General features: G+C 45.7%; 2 protein-coding genes across 8 annotated transcripts in view; both read left to right on the forward strand.

Moving 5' to 3' along the window:
* Positions 1-2463: 2463 nt before the first annotated feature.
* Positions 2464-18693, forward strand: casc3 (casc3 exon junction complex subunit). 7 transcript variants are annotated; one of them, XM_037762654.1, is made up of 13 exons: positions 2464-2683; positions 3839-3863; positions 4814-4869; positions 5768-6061; positions 6178-6326; positions 6779-6952; positions 7190-8094; positions 8991-9170; positions 9651-9749; positions 9826-9992; positions 10860-11070; positions 13518-16467; positions 18408-18693. In XM_037762654.1, exons 1-11 carry the CDS (start codon positions 2495-2497, stop codon positions 11004-11006), a joined length of 2385 nt encoding a protein of 794 aa, XP_037618582.1. In that variant the 5' UTR covers positions 2464-2494; the 3' UTR covers positions 11007-11070; positions 13518-16467; positions 18408-18693. The 7 variants fall into 7 exon arrangements, with proteins under 7 accessions (XP_037618582.1, XP_037618583.1, XP_037618585.1 ...); XM_037762655.1 differs by lacking the exon at positions 18408-18693 and having other exon boundaries at positions 13518-14288; positions 14322-16304; XM_037762657.1 differs by lacking the exon at positions 18408-18693 and having other exon boundaries at positions 13518-14245; positions 14322-16304.
* A 993-nt stretch (positions 18694-19686) lies between these two features.
* Positions 19687-19878, forward strand: part of rapgefl1 (Rap guanine nucleotide exchange factor (GEF)-like 1) — a 52790-nt gene continuing 52598 nt past the window's right edge. The window contains exon 1 of the mRNA XM_037762662.1: positions 19687-19878. This exon is cut by the window's right edge and continues 118 nt beyond it. The gene's annotated coding sequence lies outside the window, so the exon portion shown is untranslated.

Consider the following 19878-nt stretch of genomic DNA (forward strand, 5'->3'; position numbering starts at 1 on the left):
TATTTTTAATATTATTTTTGCTACATTATTTATTTATATATTGAGTCATTGATGTATTTGTTGAGTTATTCATTAATTCATATATTTATTTATATATTGAGTCATTTATTTATGTATTTATTTATGTATTTATTTATTCATTTATTTATTTATTTTGGTGATTCCGTCCTCTATAACTTGGTAATAATCCTCTTCAGGGATAATAAACAGACGTTAAGATAATGGCGTCCAGCAGATGGCGGTCAGATGGTGGTAGATGGTGGTAGATGGAGGTAGATGAGGTAGACGGTGGTAGATGGTGGTAGATGGAGATAGATGGTGGTAGATGGAGGTAGATGGAGGTAGATGGAGGTAGACGGTGGTAGACGGTGGTAGATGGTAGTAGACGGTGGTAGACGGTGGTAGATGGTGGTAGATGGAGGTAGATGGAGATAGATGGTGGTAGATGGTAGTAGATGGTGGTAGATGGAGGTAGATGGTGGTATATGGTGGTAGATGGAGGTAGATGGTGGTAGATGGAGGTAGATGGTGGTAGATGGTGGTAGATGGAGGTAGATGGTGGTAGATGGTGGTAGATGGAGGTAGATGGTGGTAGATGGAGATAGATGGAGGTAGCTGGTGGTAGATGGTGGTAGATGGTGGTAGATGGAGATAGATGGAGGTAGATGGTGGTAGATGGTGGTAGATGGAGGTAGATGGTGGTAGATGGTGGTAGATGGAGGTAGATGGAGATAGATGGTGGTAGATGGAGGTAGATGGAGGTAGATGGTGGTAGATGGTGGTAGATGGAGATAGATGGAGGTAGATGGAGGTAGATGGAGGTAGATGGTGGTAGATGGTGGTAGATGGAGGTAGATGGAGGTAGATGGTGGTAGATGGAGATAGATGGAGGTAGATGGAGGTAGATGGAGGTAGATGGTGGTAGATGGTGGTAGATGGAGGTAGATGGAGGTAGATGGAGATAGATGGTGGTAGATGGAGATAGATGGAGGTAGATGGAGGTAGATGGTGGTAGATGGAGGTAGATGGAGATAGATGGTGGTAGATGGTGGTAGATGGAGGTAGATGGAGATAGATGGTGGTAGATGGTGGTAGATGGAGGTAGATGGAGATAGATGGTGGTAGATGGAGATAGATGGTGGTAGATGGTGGTAGATGGAGGTAGATGGAGATAGATGGTGGTAGATGGTGGTAGATGGAGGTAGATGGTGGTAGATGGAGGTAGATGGAGATAGATGGTGGTAGATGGTGGTAGATGGAGGTAGATGGAGATAGATGGTGATAGATGGTGGTAGATGGAGGTAGATGGAGGTAGATGGTGGTAGATGGTGGTAGATGGAGATAGATGGAGGTAGATGGTGGTAGATGGTGGTAGATGGAGGTAGATGGAGATAGATGGTGGTAGATGGTGGTAGATGGAGGTAGATGGAGATAGATGGAGATAGATGGAGGTAGATGGAGGTAGATGGAGGTAGATGGTGGTAGATGGTGGTAGATGGAGATAGATGGAGGTAGATGGAGGTAGATGGAGGTAGATGGTGGTAGATGGTGGTAGATGGAGGTAGATGGAGATAGATGGTGGTAGATGGTGGTAGATGGAGGTAGATGGAGATAGATGGTGGTAGATGGTGGTAGATGGAGATAGATGGAGGTAGATGGAGGTAGATGGAGGTAGATGGTGGTAGATGGTGGTAGATGGAGGTAGATGGAGATAGATGGTGGTAGATGGTGGTAGATGGAGGTAGATGGAGATAGATGGTGGTAGATGGAGGTAGATGGAGATAGATGGAGGTAGATGGAGGTAGATGGAGGTAGATGGTGGTAGATGGAGGTAGATGGTGGTAGATGGTGGTAGATGGTGGTAGATGGAGATAGATGGTGGTAGATGGTGGTAGATGGTGGTAGATGGAGATAGATGGTGGTAGATGGTGGTAGATGGTGGTAGATGGTGGTAGATGGTGGTAGATGGAGATAGATGGTGGTAGATGGTGGTAGATGGTGGTAGATGGTGGTAGATGGAGGTAGATGGAGATAGATGGTGGTAGATGGTGGTAGATGGAGGTAGATGGAGGTAGATGGTGGTAGATGGAGGTAGATGGAGATAGATGGTGGTAGATGGAGGTAGATGGAGATAGATGGAGGTAGATGGAGGTAGATGGAGGTAGATGGTGGTAGATGGAGGTAGATGGTGGTAGATGGTGGTAGATGGTGGTAGATGGAGATAGATGGTGGTAGATGGTGGTAGATGGTGGTAGATGGAGATAGATGGTGGTAGATGGTGGTAGATGGTGGTAGAGGGTAAATGACATGTTGGTGATGATCTAAACTCCAGGAGAAGAATAAATCTTCTGGATGTAGGTCTCCAGGTGACCTCTGGAGGGCAGCAACGCGCCTCTGATGAGTCGAGTCTGCCGCAAATTGTAAAAGAAGAAGAAGATTCGCCTACCCAGAATGCCCCGGTGTTGCCGTGGTTCCGGTGTTCCCGTGCAGTGAGATGGCGGACCGGCGGAGGAGGAGGAGGTCTCAGGACAGCGAGGACGAGTCCGGCTCCGGGTCCGGGTCTGGTTCCGACAGCGGGAGGTCCGGGTCACCCACTAAACAACGAGTCAGAGACCCAGAACCACCCGAACCCTCAGCAGCACCGACCCGAGAGGAGCCGAAGAAACCCGAAGAGTCCGAGTGTGTAAGTAGCTGCTAATGCTAATGCTAATGCTAATGCTAATGCTAACGCTAATACTAATGCTAATACTAATGCTAATGCTAATGCTAACGGCTAACGGCGAACAGAGCTAGCTGTTAGTAGCTAGCTCTGTTAGCTCCCGGTAGTCTCCCGGTAGTCTCCCGGTAGTCTCCCGGTAGTCTCCCGGTAGTCTGTGTCCCGGCTGGGAGCTGGTTATTCACCGTGTCTGAGTTCTCGTTGGTCCATGTTACCGGGTAGTATTATAGTAATATATTATTATATGAACCTCAATCAGAACCGGTGGAGTGTTGACATGACGGTAGTTCCTCCGGTAGGGTTAGAGAGGTTAACGGTAGTTCCTCCGGTAGGGTTAGAGAGGTTAACGGTAGATCCTCCGGTAACAGATTCAGCCGGTACTGGCTCGGTAGCTGGACCTGCTGGAGGAGATCCAGATGATCCGGTTCATGTTCCGGGTCGCTCGTTAGAGAGACGGTGTCTCCTCCCGGGTTCCTTCATGATGCACCGAGCCAGGCCCTGGTACCGGTATCGTGTGCCACGTCCCGCTGTGTATCTAGGAGGTAGGAGATATGATCAGGTGTATCTAGGAGGTAGGAGGAATGATCAGGTGTATCTAGGAGGTAGGAGGAATGATCAGGTGTATCTAGGAGGTAGGAGATATGATCAGGTGTATCTAGGAGATATGATCAGGTGTATCTAGGAGGCAGGAGATATGATCAGGTGTATCTAGGAGGTAGGAGATATGATCAGGTGTATCTAGGAGGTAGGAGGAATGATCAGGTGTATCTAGGAGGTAGGAGATATGATCAGGTGTATCTAGGAGGTAGGAGGAATGATCAGGTGTATCTAGGAGGTAGGAGGAATGATCGGGTTTATCTAGGAGGTAGGAGGAATGATCAGGTGTATCTAGGAGGTAGGAGGAATGATCAGGTGTATCTAGGAGGTAGGAGATATGATCAGGTGTATCTAGGAGGTAGGAGGAATGAATGATCAGTGCTGTGACCAGCAGGCTCAGACTAAAGTCTGGAATCAGTCATATTTCAGCTCCTGATTGTCCTGCCGGTCCCAGTGGGGACCGTCTACTTCCTGGACAAATGTCCTGGTTTCAGTGCTGACTTGAGTTTCTGTCTGTGTTTGCAGGAGAGTGAAGATGGTGTTGGAGAAGGTAAGAGACATCCTTTAGTTCACATCACCCTCTAGTTCACATGATCCTTTAGTTCACATCACCCTCTAGTTCACATCACCCTTAAGTTCACATGATCCTTTAGTTCACATCACCCTTTAGTTCACATGATCCTTTAGTTCACATCACCCTTTAGTTCACATCACCCTTTAGGTCACATCTTCATTTAGTTCACATCACCCTTTAGTTCACATGATCCTTTAGTTCACATCACCCTTTAGTTCACATCACCCTTTAGGTCACATCTTCATTTAGTTCACATCACCCTTTAGTTCACATCATCCTTTAGTTCACATCTTCCTTTAGTTCACATCATCCTTTAGTTCACATCATCCTTTAGTTCACATCACCCTTTAGGTCACATCTTCATTTAGTTCACATCACCCTTTAGTTCACATCATCCTTTAGTTCACATCTTCCTTTAGTTCACATCATCCTTTAGTTCACATCACCCTTTAGTTCACATCACCCTTTAGTTCACATCACCCTCTAGTTCACATCACCCTCTAGTTCACATCACCCTTTAGTTCACATCACCCTTTAGTTCACATCACCCTTTAGTTCACATCACCCTCTAGTTCACATCACCCTCTAGTTCACATCACCCTTTAGTTCACATCACCCTCTAGTTCACATCACCCTCTAGTTCACATCGACGTCATGTTACTCAGACTACCACAATAAAAGCGGTAACCTCCTTCTAGCTCCACAGAGACTCAGATGAAGCAGATATATCCATTCTGGTTAAAACATCTGTTTAGAAATCACTAAAATCAAATGGAGATACAGATCTACTCTTCTGCCTCTATTCATTCCAGTGTTTTAGTTGTTAGTAGAACACAGTGAGGCTGGTAAAACCTGTTTCAGGCTGATTCAGTGTGAAGGAGTTGAATATGTCCAGTGAGACGTCTCTGTTCTGTCTGTCTGTCCAGCTGTCCTCTCTGACTATGACAGTGCTGATCCAGAGGACAACGGCTCCCATTCAGAGGTAAAACACCACATCTGTAAGGACTGACTTACAGCCTTCACTCCACTGAGACCTAGCCACCTCTCTCCTAGCTGTTACACTACACCTGTTACACTACACCTGTACACCTGTTACACTACACCTGTTACACTACACCTGTTACACTACACCCGTTAAACTACACCGTTACACTACACCTGTTACACTACGACCATTAAACTACACCTGTTAAACTACACCTTTTAAACTACACCCGTTACACTATGACCGTTACACTACGACCATTAAACTACACCTGTTAAACTACACCTGTTAAACTACACCGTTACACTACACTTGTTAAACTACACCTTTTAAACTACACCCGTTACACTATGACCGTTACACTACGACCATTAAACTACACCTGTTAAACTACACCTGTTAAACTACACCGTTACACTACACCTGTTAAACTACACCTTTTAAACTACACCCGTTACACTATGACCGTTACACTACGACCATTAAACTACACCCGTTACACTATGACCGTTACACTACGACCATTAAACTACACCCGTTACACTATGACCGTTACACTACGACCATTAAACTACACCCGTTACACTACACCCGTTACACTACCTCCGATAAACTACCCCCGTTACACTACACCCGTTACACTACACCCGTTACACTACACCCGATAAACTACACCCGTTACACTACCCCCGATAAACTACCCCCGTTACACTACACCCGTTACACTACACCCGATAAACTACACCCGTTACACTACACCCGTTACACTACACCCGTTACACTACACCCGATAAACTACACCCGTTACACTACACCCGTTGAACTACACCCGTTACACTACACCCGTTACACTACACCCGTTGAACTACACCCGTTACACTACATGTTCCCTCAGGGAGTGGAGGAGGAAGAGGAGGCAGAGCAGTACAGCGATGAAGAAGCTCCAGCAGCAGCCAGCGAGCCCAAACCCTCTGCAGCCGATGTTCCAACAAAGGTAGAGGAGGAGGTGGTGGAGGAGGAGGAGGAGGAGGAGGAGGTGGTGGAGGAGGAGGAGGAGGAGGAGGAGGAGGAGGAGGAGGATGAAGAAAAGGAGCCAGAGGGGGAGGTAGGAGGAGGACGGAGTAAAGAGGAGAACAAAGCTGAGGAGAAAGGGAACCTGGCCGGAGAGAGACAGAGCGGTGACGGACAGGTGAGACCCCCCCACTTTAAATGTACTTTAAGTACAGTCATCATCATCATCATCATCATCATCATCACGCCGTGCTCTGTCCTAACTGATGCTCTCACACACACACACACACACAGGAGTCTACGGACGACCCCGAGACGAAGGCGGGAGGGAAACCGGGTCAGAAGCTGGACGACGACGAGGACCGGAAGAACCCGGCCTACATCCCCAGGAAGGGTCTGTTCTTTGAGCACGACGTCAGAGGACACGCTCAGGAGGAGGAGAGGTGGCTCATATCTATCATTATTAATATTGTTATTATTATTAATATTACTATTATGTATTATTATAATGATCATTATTATTATGTATTATTATCATTATTATTATTTACTTTTATTATTATTATTATAATTGATTAATTGATATAATTGATTTAGTATTATTATTTCTTATAATAATAATAATAATGATTATTTTTATTATTATTTACTGCATGGTGACATTACTATTATCATTATTATTATTGTTATCATGACTATTATCGTGATTATTAATATTATTATTTATTATTATTATTGATGATTGATTGATCCTGTAGACAGTCAGAGCCTTACAGCTACAGCTGGAGATTATTGATTATTGATTGATGGATCCTGTGTACAGCTCTGTGTACAGTGTGGTGAGCATGTAGAGAGCAGGACACTCGATCACGTCTCCCCGTCTTTGTCCTCTCAGACCTAAAGGTCGAAACAGGAAGTTGTGGAAGGACGAGGGTCGCTGGGAGCATGACAAGTTCAGGGAGGAGGAGCAGGCGCCGAAGAGCCGCGAGGAGCTCATCGCCATCTACGGCTACGACATCAGAAACGGCGGCGGCTCCGGAGACCGACCGTACCGGCAGCGCAGGCCCAGGTGAGCGCCGCCTTAACCCAGAATAACCAGTTTAATCTGCATCCCATAATTGATCTCATTGATCGGTGATCCGTTACAGTTGATTATTCACACTACTTTATCTTTATTCAACGGTAACCATGTCCGACTAGCTGGTCATGAAGGAGGTTAAATAACGCTCCAAACTTAACGCTACATTTCAGCGAGGAAAAGCTGTCATGTGACGTTTAGAGTTTAACGTCTCTGTGTCCCCTGCAGACAGACGACGTCTCCCAGCAGAGACAAGCGGTGGCGAGATGGAGGAGGAGAACGAGCGGTCCGATCCTGGCAGAGTGGAGGAGGAGGAGGAGGAGGTCTGAACCGAGGAGGAGCTCCACCGTCATCCTCCTCTCCATCGCCCTCCTCCCTCTCTTTCTCCTCCTCTCAGCGTAGCAGCAACCCCTCCAGACCTCCGCCCTCCCGCAGCAGACCCTCACACCTCCCGGCCCAGTCCCACTACAGGAACAACGAATCAAACGCTCCCCAGCAGCACGCCAGAGAACGACAGGGTCCTAAAACGCCGTGTGACCCCGCAGGAGACCGGGGCGTGGTCAGCAGAGGAGGGCGTGGCGGTGGCGGGGGAAGGGGGCCCTCCGTGGTCATTGAGGACATTACAGTCAGCCAAGGAGGTGTTAGAGAACAGGACCTAAGTGTTGTACCGCCACCAGCATCGTCACAGCCGGGCGGTTACCGGTCTGCGTCACCGAGACGACAGCAGCAGGAACGGCGAGGCAGCGCCGACAGATCTGCGTCTGGATCGGCCGCTTCCTCCTCTGGCTCCGCCCCCGCTCTCCATTCATCAGCCGCATCGACCAATCCGCAAGCCTCTCCTCCCGCCGAGCGGCCGGTGGAGCGTAAATCTTACTCTCTGGCTCGCAGGACTCGCTCTCGGCCCGCAGACCTGGGCAGCAAACAGCCGTCCGTGGAGGAGTCTGCCGCCGGAGGGAACGCCACCTCCCCCGCCATCGTGGGCGGGAAGAGCTGGGCCGGAGGCGGCGACGGGCCGAGTCAGGCCGGAGGAGGGGGAGGGCTGACGGAGCTGGACCAGGACGTAGCCCGACTCAGTCTGGCAGGACAGAACTGGAGCCCCAACCCCACCTCCTACTTCAGGTCTGAGATGAGAGGTGAGTACTACTGAAAACACAAATACTACTGGTACTCCACTGAAAACACAAATACTACTGGTACTCCACTGAAAACACAAATACTACTGGTACTCCACTGAAAACACAAGTACTACTGGTACTCCACTGAAAACACAAGTACTACTGGTACTCCACTGAAAACACAAATACTACTGGTACTCCACTGAAAACACAAGTACTACTGGTACTCCACTGAAAACACAAATACTACTGGTACTCCACTGAAAACACAAGTACTACTGGTACTCCACTGAAAACACAAGTACTACTGTTACTCCACTGAAAACACAAGTACTACTGGTACTCCACTGAAAACACAAGTACTACTGGTACTCCACTGAAAACACAAATACTGCTGGTACTCCACTGAAAACACAAATACTACTGGTACTCCACTGAAAACACAAATACTACTGGTACTCCACTGAAAACACAAGTACTACTGGTACTCCACTGAAAACACAAATACTACTGGTACTCCACTGAAAACACAAGTACTACTGGTACTTCACTGAAAACACAAATACTACTGGTACTTCACTGAAAACACAAATACTACTGGTACTGCACTGAAAACACAAATACTACTGGTACTCCACTGAAAACACAAATACTACTGGTACTCCACTGAAAACACAGTACAAGTACTACTGACATGACTACTATTGACGTGTGAATGCCGTGTAGCTGATTGGCGTGTAACTGATTGGCGTGTAACTGATTGACATGTAACTGATTGGCGTGTGACTGATTGGCATGCGATTGATTGACGTGTGACTGATTGGCGTGTGACTGATTGACGTGTGACTGATTGGCGTGCGACTGATTGGCGTGCGACTGATTGGCATGTAGCTGATTGCCGTTTCCGTCCTTAGGCCTGCCCAACGCCATGCATATCCCCGGCAGCCCGCCTCAGTTCTCCAACATGGAGGAGATGGGTGTCAGTTCCAATCGGGCCAAACGCTACTCGTCCCAACGCCAGAGAGCCGTTCCAGAGCCGGCGCCGCCGCCCCCCATGCACCTGGGGGTGATGGAGGGTCACTACTACGAACCCAGTAAGATGAAGACACCTTTTAAAGGGCTAGTCAGGTTGGAGGAGGTATAACGGTGTACATAGTCAGTGTATTACTACAGTAGAGACAGACAGTAGTAGTAGTAGTAGTAGCAGTAGAGGGCAGCAGGGGGCAGCAGGGGGCAGTAGAGGGCAGTAGGGGGCAGCAGGGGGCAGTAGAGGGCAGCAGAGGGCAGCAGGGGGCAGTAGAGGGCAGTAGGGGGCAGCAGGGGGCAGTAGGGGGCAGCAGGGGGCAGTAGGGGGCAGCAGGGGGCAGCAGGGGGCAGTAGGGGGCAGTAGGGGGCAGCAGGGGGCAGTAGGGGGCAGCAGGGGGCAGTAGAGGGCAGCAGGGGGCAGCAGAGGGCAGCAGGGGGCAGCAGAGGGCAGCAGAGGGCAGTAGGGGGCAGTTTCCCTTTGGACCGGTCAGCTTGGTTAACAGCTGGTTCTGATCCAGTGATAAACCCGGTCCGTCTCTGTCTCTCAGTGTCCTATCAGGGACCGATCTACACCCACGGAGACGGCCCCGCCCCCATCCCGCCGCAAGGCATGCTGGTCCAACCTGAGATGCACCTCCCCCACCCCGGTGAGTTGGTGTCCCTCTCTGATTGTTAAGGATGAAGATTAGTATCTCCTCACTCACCTCTCCTCCTCTTCCTCAGGTCTCCATCCCCACCAATCAGGCGGCCCGATCGCTAACCCCGCCCTCTACGGAGGCCCGCCAGTTTCTCTGTCGCCGGGGCAACCACAGCAGCTGCTGCCGCCGCCTTTCTACCCTCCGCCGGGGGTCATGACCTTCCCGTACCCCACCATGTACCCGAGTCCACAGGTAGGCACTCGCCTGAACGGTGTTAATAATATTTAACGAGGTGTGAACGGTGTTAATGTTTAACGAGGTGTGAACGGTGTTAATGATTAACGAGGTGTGAACGGTGTTAATGATCTTTAACGAGGTGTGAACGGTGTTAATATTTAACGAGGTGTGAACGGTGTTAATGATCTTTAACGAGGTGTGAACGGTGTTAATATTTAACGAGGTGTGAACGGTGTTAATGATGTTTAACGAGGTGTGAACGGTGTTAATGATCTTTAACGAGGTGTGAACGGTGTTAATGTTTAACGAGGTGTGAACGGTGTTAATAATATTTAACGAGGTGTGAACGGTGTTAATGATTAACGAGGTGTGAACGGTGTTAATATTGTTTAACGAGGTGTGAACGGTGTTAATGATGTTTAACGAGGTGTGAACGGTGTTAATGATGTTTAACGAGGTGTGAACGGTGTTAATGATATTTAACGAGGTGTGAACGGTGTTAATGATGTTTAACGAGGTGTGAACGGTGTTAATGATTAACGAGGTGTGAACGGTGTTAATGTTTAACGAGGTGTGAACGGTGTTAATGATGTTTAACGAGGTGTGAACGGTGTTAATGATGTTTAACGAGGTGTGAACGGTGTTAATGTTTAACGAGGTGTGAACGGTGTTAATAATATTTAACGAGGTGTGAACGGTGTTAATAATATTTAACGAGGTGTGAACGGTGTTAATAATATTTAACAAGGTGTGAACGGTGTTAATGTTTAACGAGGTGTGAACGGTGTTAATGATTAACGAGGTGTGAACGGTGTTAATGATGTTTAACGAGGTGTGAACGGTGTTAATATTATTTAACGAGGTGTGAACGGTGTGTTTCAGGGTCAGGCCCAGGTGACCTACGGAGGTGTGACGTACTATGACACCATGCAGCAGCAGGCTCAGCCTAAGCCGTCGCCCCCCCGCCGGACCTCCCAGCCCGTCACTGTGAAGCCCCCCCCACCGGAGCTGCACTTCGCCTCAGAGTGACTCCGCCCCCCCCTCGCCCTCCTCACCACCCGGTCAGAGCCTCACTGTGACCTCACAGCTACAGGTGAGACCTTACTGCTGGTTACTATACCGGTTACTACTGGTTACTATACTGGTTACTATGCTGGTTACTATACCGGTTACTATACCTATTACTACTGGTTACCACTGGTTACTATACCGGTTACTGCTGGTTACTATACCGGTTACTGCTGGTTACTACCGGTTACTACTGGTTACTATACCGATTACTATCGGTTACCACTGGTTACTATACCGATTACTACTGGTTACTACCGGTTACTACTGGTTATTATACTGGTTACTATACCGGTTACTACTGGTTACTATACCGATTACTACTGGTTACTATACCTATTACTATACCGATTACTACTGGTTACTATATAGATTACTATCGGTTACTACTGGTTACTATACCGATTACTACTATACCGGTTACTATACCGGTTACTATACCTATTACTGCTGGTTACTACCGGTTACTATACTGACTACTACTGGTTACTATACCGGTTACTATACCGATTACTGCTGGCTACTACCAGTTACTACTGGTTACTATACCGATTACTATACCGATTACAACTGGTTACTATACCGGTTACTATACCGATTACTGCTGGTTACTACTGGTTACTATACCGATTACTACTGGTTACTATACCGATTACTACTGGTTACTATACCGATTACTATACCGATTACTACTGGTTACTATACAGATTACTATACCGATTACTGCTGGTTACTACTGGTTACTATCCCGATTACTAAACCGGTTACTATACCGATTACTAAACCGGTTACTATACCGATTACTAAACCGGTTACTATACCGATTACTACTGGTTACTATACCGATTACTATACCGATTACAACTGGTTACTATACCGATTACAACTGGTTACTATACCGGTTACTACTGGTTACTATACCGATTACTACTGGTTACTATACCGATTACTATACCGATTACAACTGGTTACTATACCGGTTACTACTGGTTACTATACCGATTACCATACCGATTACTCTACCGATTACAACTGGTTACTATACCGGTTACTATACCGATTACTACTGGTTACTATACCGATTACTACTGGTTACTATACAGTTTACTATACCGATTACTACTGGTTACTATACCGATTACGACTGGTTACTATACCGATTACTACTGGTTACTATACCGGTTACTATACCGATTACTACTGGTTACTATACCGATTACTACTGGTTACTATACCGGTTACTATACCGATTACTACTGGTTACTATACCGATTACTACTGGTTACTATACCGATTACTATACCGATTACCATTGGTTACTTTACCGATTACTCTACTGGTTACTATACCAATTACTATACCGATTACTACTGGTTACTATACCGGTTACTATACCGGTTACTACTGGTTACTATACCGATTACTACTGGTTACTATACCGATTACTATACCGGTTACTATACCGGTTACTACTGGTTACTATACCGATTACTACTGGTTACTATACCGATTACTATACCGGTTACTATACCGGTTACTATACCGATTACTACTGGTTACTATACCGATTACTACTGGTTACTATACCGATTACTACTGGTTACTCTACCGATTACTATACCGATTACTACTGGTTACTCTACCGATTACTATACCGATTACTACTGGTTACTATACCGATTACTACTGGTTACTATACCGATTACTACCGGTTACTATACCGATTACTACTGGTTACCATACCGATTACTACCGGTTACTATACCGATTACTATACCGATTACTACTGGTTACTATACTGATTACTACTGGTTACTCTACCGATTACTATACCGATTACTACTGGTTACTATACCGATTACTACTGGTTACTATACCGATTACTATACCGATTACTATACCGATTACTACTGGTTACTATACCGATTACTACTGGTTACTATACCGATTACTACTGGTTACTATACCGATTACTACCGGTTACTATACCGATTACTACTGGTTACCATACCGATTACTACCGGTTACTATACCGATTACTACTGGTTACTATACTGGTTACTATACCGATTACTACTGGTTACTATACCGATTACTACTGGTTACTATACTGGTTACTATACCGATTACTACTGGTTACTATACCGATTACTATACCGATTACTACTGGTTACTATACCGATTACTACTGGTTACTATACCGATTACTATACCGATTACTACTGGTTACTATACCGATTACTACTGGTTACTCTACAGATTACTATACCGATTACTACTGATTACTATACCGATTACTACTGGTTACTATACCGATTACTACTGGTTACTCTACCGATTACTATACTGATTACTACTGGTTACTATACCGATTACTGTGGCGAGCTGCAGCTCTGAGCGTCTCCTCCTGCGTTCAGGATGTGAATAGCCAGGTTATGTCATCGATCCTTTAAATGTACGTTTCTGTTTCAGTTCTGTTTGTAGGAGACGGACGGGACGGTTCCCAACAGCAACCGCCAACGCTATCCAGGGAGGGACGGACGGGTGGACGGACGGACGGGCGGACGGACGGACGGGCGGACGGACGGACGGGTGACCCCCAGCATCAGTGGTGGAACGTGACCTTTTCTTCTCGAGTTAGTTAGCTTGGAGCCGTGTAGCGGCGCGGTGCGGGGAGGCGACGCGTCATCAGACTGATCTGTGACTCTGCGGTCGCAGGTTTGATTCCACCAACGTGTCTTTGAGCAACAACAAAGCTGAACCTGGAAATGTAAAACATGTTGAAACCCTTTAGAAGATGTAACGTCCCCGAGGCGGACAGACGAACGGAGTGGAACTCTAAACGTCGGGACCAGGAGGTCTGGAAGGGGTTTGTTAACGGCCGTTAACGGACGACAGAAACGGTTCTTTTGTTGTCCCGTCATCAGTTTGTGGGTTCCTTCACGCTGAACGTGTTCTAACAGGAAACAGGAAGTTAATGCTGAACTTGTTCTAACAGAAACAGGAAGTTCATCAGCGTGAGATTAGAAACAGAAGAGTTTATGTTCTTGTTGTATATAGTTTGAATGAAAACCTCCACGTTACCGTCGCGTTACCGTCAGGTTACCGTCACGTTACCGTCACGTTACCGTAAGGTTACCGTAAGGTTACCGTCGTGTTACTGTCAGGTTACCGTCGGGTTATCTCCACGTTACTGGCATGTTACTGTCGGTTACCGTCGGGTTATCTCCACGTTACCGTCACGTTATCGTCATGTTTACGTCGGGTTACCGGCAGGTTACCGTCGGGTTATCTCCACGTTACCGTCGGGTTACCGTCGGGTTACCGTCACGTTACCGTGGGGTTACCGGCAGGTTACCGTCGGGTTACCTCCATGTTACAGTCAGGTTACCGTCACGTTACCGTCGGGTTATCTCCACGTTACCGTCGGGTTACCGGCAGGTTACCATCGGGTTACCTCCACGTTACTGTCGGGTTACCGGCAGGTTACCGTCGGGCTACAGCCGGCTGGAGTTGGTCAGTTCTCTCCATGCAGACAGACGGTTCCTACTCTTGAAGATCTCTGCGTTCGTTACCAACTAATAACTGACCTTTAAATGACCTTTAACTGACTTTTAAAAGTGCTGCCCGTCCTCCTCCGTCGGGTTCATGTTCGGTTGATCGACCGGCTGCAGCTTCAGTCAGATAACCCTAACCCGTGGAACATGTTTGTCCCACTTTCTTTGACACAAAGAGACCAGAGGACGGTGGGGGGGCGTCATTCAGCTTGTTGATTTAGATTATTAATAAATTATAATTCCACGTCATTTTCTTTTGATCTTGAGACTCTAATCGTACCGACGGTAAAGTCCGGCGCCGTATTCGGGTCGTTGTAGAATCTAAAACAGAGAGACTTTAATCTCTCTCTGAGATGAAAGTCGTAAATTTAAGATGAAAGAAGCCGACCGTTTCTCTGAGATTATAAAATCAGAAAGTTAAATATTCGGTGAGATTAAAGAACCAGATCAAACCGTATCTTCAAAGATTATAACGTCGTAAATTTAGGAAAGAAAGATCAGAAACTAACGAGGAAAACCAACTAGAATATTCTCTGAGATTAAAGTCACAACGTTCCTAGAAAACAAACCTTGAACAGTAGAATGTGATGACATGAGGTGTGATGAGGTTGATCCGAGTCGCATCTGTCCGGTAAATTGTTTATATCCCGGAGCTTCACCACATCGTCTGACTTGTTAACGGGAAATTATCTTTTTGGGCACATTGTAATAATATATGGAAGATAAAGATAAAAATAAGGTGAAAACTTAGTACAAAAGATCCCGTATCTAGAGATGCTCCGATACCACTTTATATCAGACCGAGTACAGGTACTTACATCTGGGTACTCTCCGATACCGAGTACCGATACGAGTACCGATACGAGTACTTCTCTGTGCCAGAAGAGCCTCGTTAACAGCCAGCTGGAGGGTGTGAGCGACACACGGCAGACTGGGGAGTTCCGCGTACGAGACGGTGCGCCTAGGTCGGCTTGGAAAGGCTCGGGGCGAAGGGGCTTCCCGGGGCCGCAGCTTTACAGCGTTCCCCGCCCGGACCCTCGCTGCACCGTGACGGGGCTCCCTGCTCCCGGTGCGACTGTCGACCGTGCCGTGCCACGGCCCACGTAAAAAGCTCCAGGGGTCTGCGGCGATGTCGCCAACCCACCCGACCCGTCTTTAAACACGGATCAAGGAGTCTAACACACGTGTGAGTCAGAGGCTGCAAACAAAACCCCGTGGAGCAATGAAAGTGGCTGAGGTGGGATCCCGCCCAGCGGAGTCGGGCGCACCACCGGCCCGTCTGGCCCGCACCGTGGGGGAGGTGGAGCCTGAAGACCAGAAAGACGGTGACGAGAGGTTAACGTCACGCTGCCGTAAAGTGGTATCGGTGCTGTTTTGCGAGTACATGAGCACAGTATCGGACCCGATACCCGATAATGGTATCGGTACCGGTGCATCCCGACCCGTAAGTCATAAAAATAATAACGAAGTATCTCCGAATATTATTTTGAGAAAGTTTTTCGGAACACGGGGTCGGGGTCGTGGTCGGGGTCGGCGTTCTGGTCGGGGGTCGTGGTGGACGAAGTATGACAACAAACTGAGGTTCTGTTTCTGTCTAAAGATGATTATTTTGTCGTCATAGAGATGAAAACATCAGAATATGTTCATTGATCAGGACTGACGGACTGACGGAGCGTCTGACGGCTGCTGGTTGTTGTTTCTGTATATAGAAATCTAAATGTGTATATAAAAGCTTGAGCAGATAAAATAGAGCAGTAAACATATTCTAATAATAATAATAATAATAATTCTACTAGAGCTGACTCAGACCTCGAAGTTAACGGAGGTTAACTGAGGTTAGCTGAGGTTAACGGAGGTTAACTGAGGTTAGCTGAGGTTAACGGAGGTTAGCTGAGGTTAGCTGAGGTTAACGGAGGTTAACGGAGGTTAACTGAGGTTAGCTGAGGTTAACGGAGGTTAGCTGAGGTTAACGGAGGTTAGCTGAGGTTAGCTGAGGTTAACGGAGGTTAGCTGAGGTTAGCTGAGGTTAGCTGAGGTTAGCTGAGGTTAACGGAGGTTAGCTGAGGTTAACGGAGGTTAACGGAGGTTAGCTGAGGTTAGCTGAGGTTAGCGGAGGTTAGCTGAGGTTAGCTGAGGTTAGCTGAGGTTAACTGAGGTTAACAGAGGTTAGCTGAGGTTAACGGAGGTTAACGGAGGTTAGCTGAGGTTAACGGAGGTTAACGGAGGTTAGCGGAGGTTAGCTGAGGTTAACGGAGGTTAGCTGAGGTTAACTGAGGTTAGCGGAGGTTAGCTGAGGTTAACTGAGGTTAACGGAGGTTAACGGAGGTTAGCTGAGGTTAACTGAGGTTAACTGAGGTTAACGGAGGTTAGCTGAGGTTAGCTGAGGTTAACTGAGGTTAACTGAGGTTAGCGGAGGTTAGCTGAGGTTAACTGAGGTTAACTGAGGTTAACGGAGGTTAGCTGAGGTTAACTGAGGTTAACGGAGGTTAACGGAGGTTAGCTGAGGTTAACTGAGGTTAGCTGAGGTTAACGGAGGTTAACGGAGGTTAGCTGAGGTTAGCTGAGGTTAACGGAGGTTAGCTGAGGTTAACGGAGGTTAGCTGAGGTTAACTGAGGTTAGCTGAGGTTAACGGAGGTTAACGGAGGTTAGCTGAGGTTAACGGAGGTTAACGGAGGTTAACTGAGGTTAGCTGAGGTTAACGGAGGTTAGCGGAGGTTAACTGAGGTTAGCTGAGGTTAACGGAGGTTAGCTGAGGTTAGCTGAGGTTAGCGGAGGTTAACGGAGGTTAGCTTAGGTTAGCTGAGGTTAGCTGAGGTTAACGGAGGTTAGCTGAGGTTAGCTGAGGTTAACGGAGGTTAACGGAGGTTAACTGAGGTTAGCTGAGGTTAACGGAGGTTAGCTGAGGTTGGCTGAGGTTAACGGAGGTTAGCTGAGGTTAGCTGAGGTTAACGGAGGTTAGCTGAGGTTAGCTGAGGTTAGCTGAGGTTAACGGAGGTTAGCTGAGGTTAGCTGAGGTTAACGGAGGTTAGCTGAGGTTAGCTGAGGTTAGCTGAGGTTAACGGAGGTTAGCTGAGGTTAGCTGAGGTTAGCTGAGGTTAACGGAGGTTAGCTGAGGTTAGCTGAGGTTAGCTGAGGTTAACTGAGGTTAGCTGAGGTTAGCTGAGGTTAGCTGAGGTTAGCTGAGGTTAACGGAGGTTAGCTGAGGTTAGCTGAGGTTAGCTGAGGTTAACGGAGGTTAACTGAGGTTAACGGAGGTTAGCTGAGGTTAACGGAGGTTAGCTGAGGTTAGCTGAGGTTAGCTGAGGTTAACGGAGGTTAGCTGAGGTTAACGGAGGTTAACGGAGGTTAACTGAGGTTAACGGAGGTTAGCTGAGGTTAACGGAGGTTAGCTGAGGTTAGCTGAGGTTAACGGAGGTTAGCTGAGGTTAACGGAGGTTAACGGAGGTTAGCTGAGGTTAACTGAGGTTAGCTGAGGTTAACTGAGGTTAGCTGAGGTTAACGGAGGTTAACTGAGGTTAACGGAGGTTAGCTGAGGTTAGCTGAGGTTAGCTGAGGTTAACGGAGGTTAACTGAGGTTAACGGAGGTTAGCTGAGGTTAGCTGAGGTTAGCTGAGGTTAACTGAGGTTAGCTGAGGTTAACGGAGGTTAGCTGAGGTTAGCTGAGGTTAGCTGAGGTTAACGGAGGTTAACTGAGGTTAACGGAGGTTAACGGAGGTTAACTGAGGTTAACGGAGGTTAGCTGAGGTTAGCTGAGGTTAGCTGAGGTTAACGGAGGTTAACTGAGGTTAACGGAGGTTAACGGAGGTTAGCTGAGGTTAACGGAGGTTAACGGAGGATTTAATCATTTAGAGCTTTGATTTGTTTTCTTTCTTTTCCTTTTCTCGATGTTTCATTTGAATCCGTTGAGTATGTTGTTTTTTTAATGGTTAGTAAATGTCGGAGTGAAGCGACGACTTCCTGCCTGCAGACTTGTTTGTTTTCACGTTACCGGGGCAACGCTGAGGAACACCTTGATGAGCTCTTCATCGTCTGTTTGTCCTGAAACTAAAATACGTGTTCAGAAATAAAAGTGTATTTTTCTCTGTTTCTATTCTTCTTCCTGTTTGTTTGGTCAAAAGTCAAAATAAAAGCAGGTTTCACTCATTAAGGTTTATACATCTATACATCTATACATTTATACATTTATACATCTATACATTTATACATTTATACATCTATACATCTATACATCTATACATTTATACATCTATACATTTATACATCTATACATTTATACATCTATACATTTATACATCTATACATCTATACATTTATACATCTATACATCTATAAATTTATACATCTATAAATTTATACATCTATACATTTATACATCTATACATTTATACATCTATACATTTATACATTTATACATCTATACATCTATACATCTATACATTTATACATCTATACATTTATACATCTATACATTTATACATCTATACATTTATACATCTATACATCTATACATTTATACATCTATACATCTATAAATTTATACATCTATAAATTTATACATCTATACATTTATACATCTATAGATTTATACATCTATACATTTATACATTTATACATTTATACATCTATACATTTATACATCTATACATTTATACATCTATACATTTATACATCTATACATTTATACATCTATACATTTATACATCTATACATCTATACATTTATACATCTATACATTTATACATCTATACATTTATAAATTTATACATCTATACATTTATACATCTATAGATTTATACATCTATACATTTATACATCTATACATTTATACATTTATACATCTATACATTTATACATCTATAGATTTATACATCTATAGATCTATACATTTATACATCTATACATTTATACATCTATAGATTTATACATCTATAGATCTATACATTTATACATCTATACATTTATACATCTATAAATTTATACATCTATACATTTATACATCTATACATTTATACATCTATAGATTTATACATCTATAGATTTATACATCTATACATCTATAGAGCTAACAGCTGGATGTGGAAGCTGAGATGTGTTTTATTAGTTTGTTTTCATCCATTAATCTGCCCATATTTCTGTTAAATGAATCATTTAGTCTTTAAAATGTTAAAACCTTTCACAGAGACTAACGGATATTTAGTTTACGACGACATGATGCAGAAAAACAGGAAATCCCCTCTTTGAATCAGTTTAATGTATTTAATGTTGACTTTACCAG

Source organism: Sebastes umbrosus, assembly GCF_015220745.1.
Source record: "Sebastes umbrosus isolate fSebUmb1 chromosome 14 unlocalized genomic scaffold, fSebUmb1.pri SUPER_14_unloc_2, whole genome shotgun sequence".
NCBI classification, from domain to species: Eukaryota; Metazoa; Chordata; class Actinopteri; order Perciformes; family Sebastidae; genus Sebastes; species Sebastes umbrosus.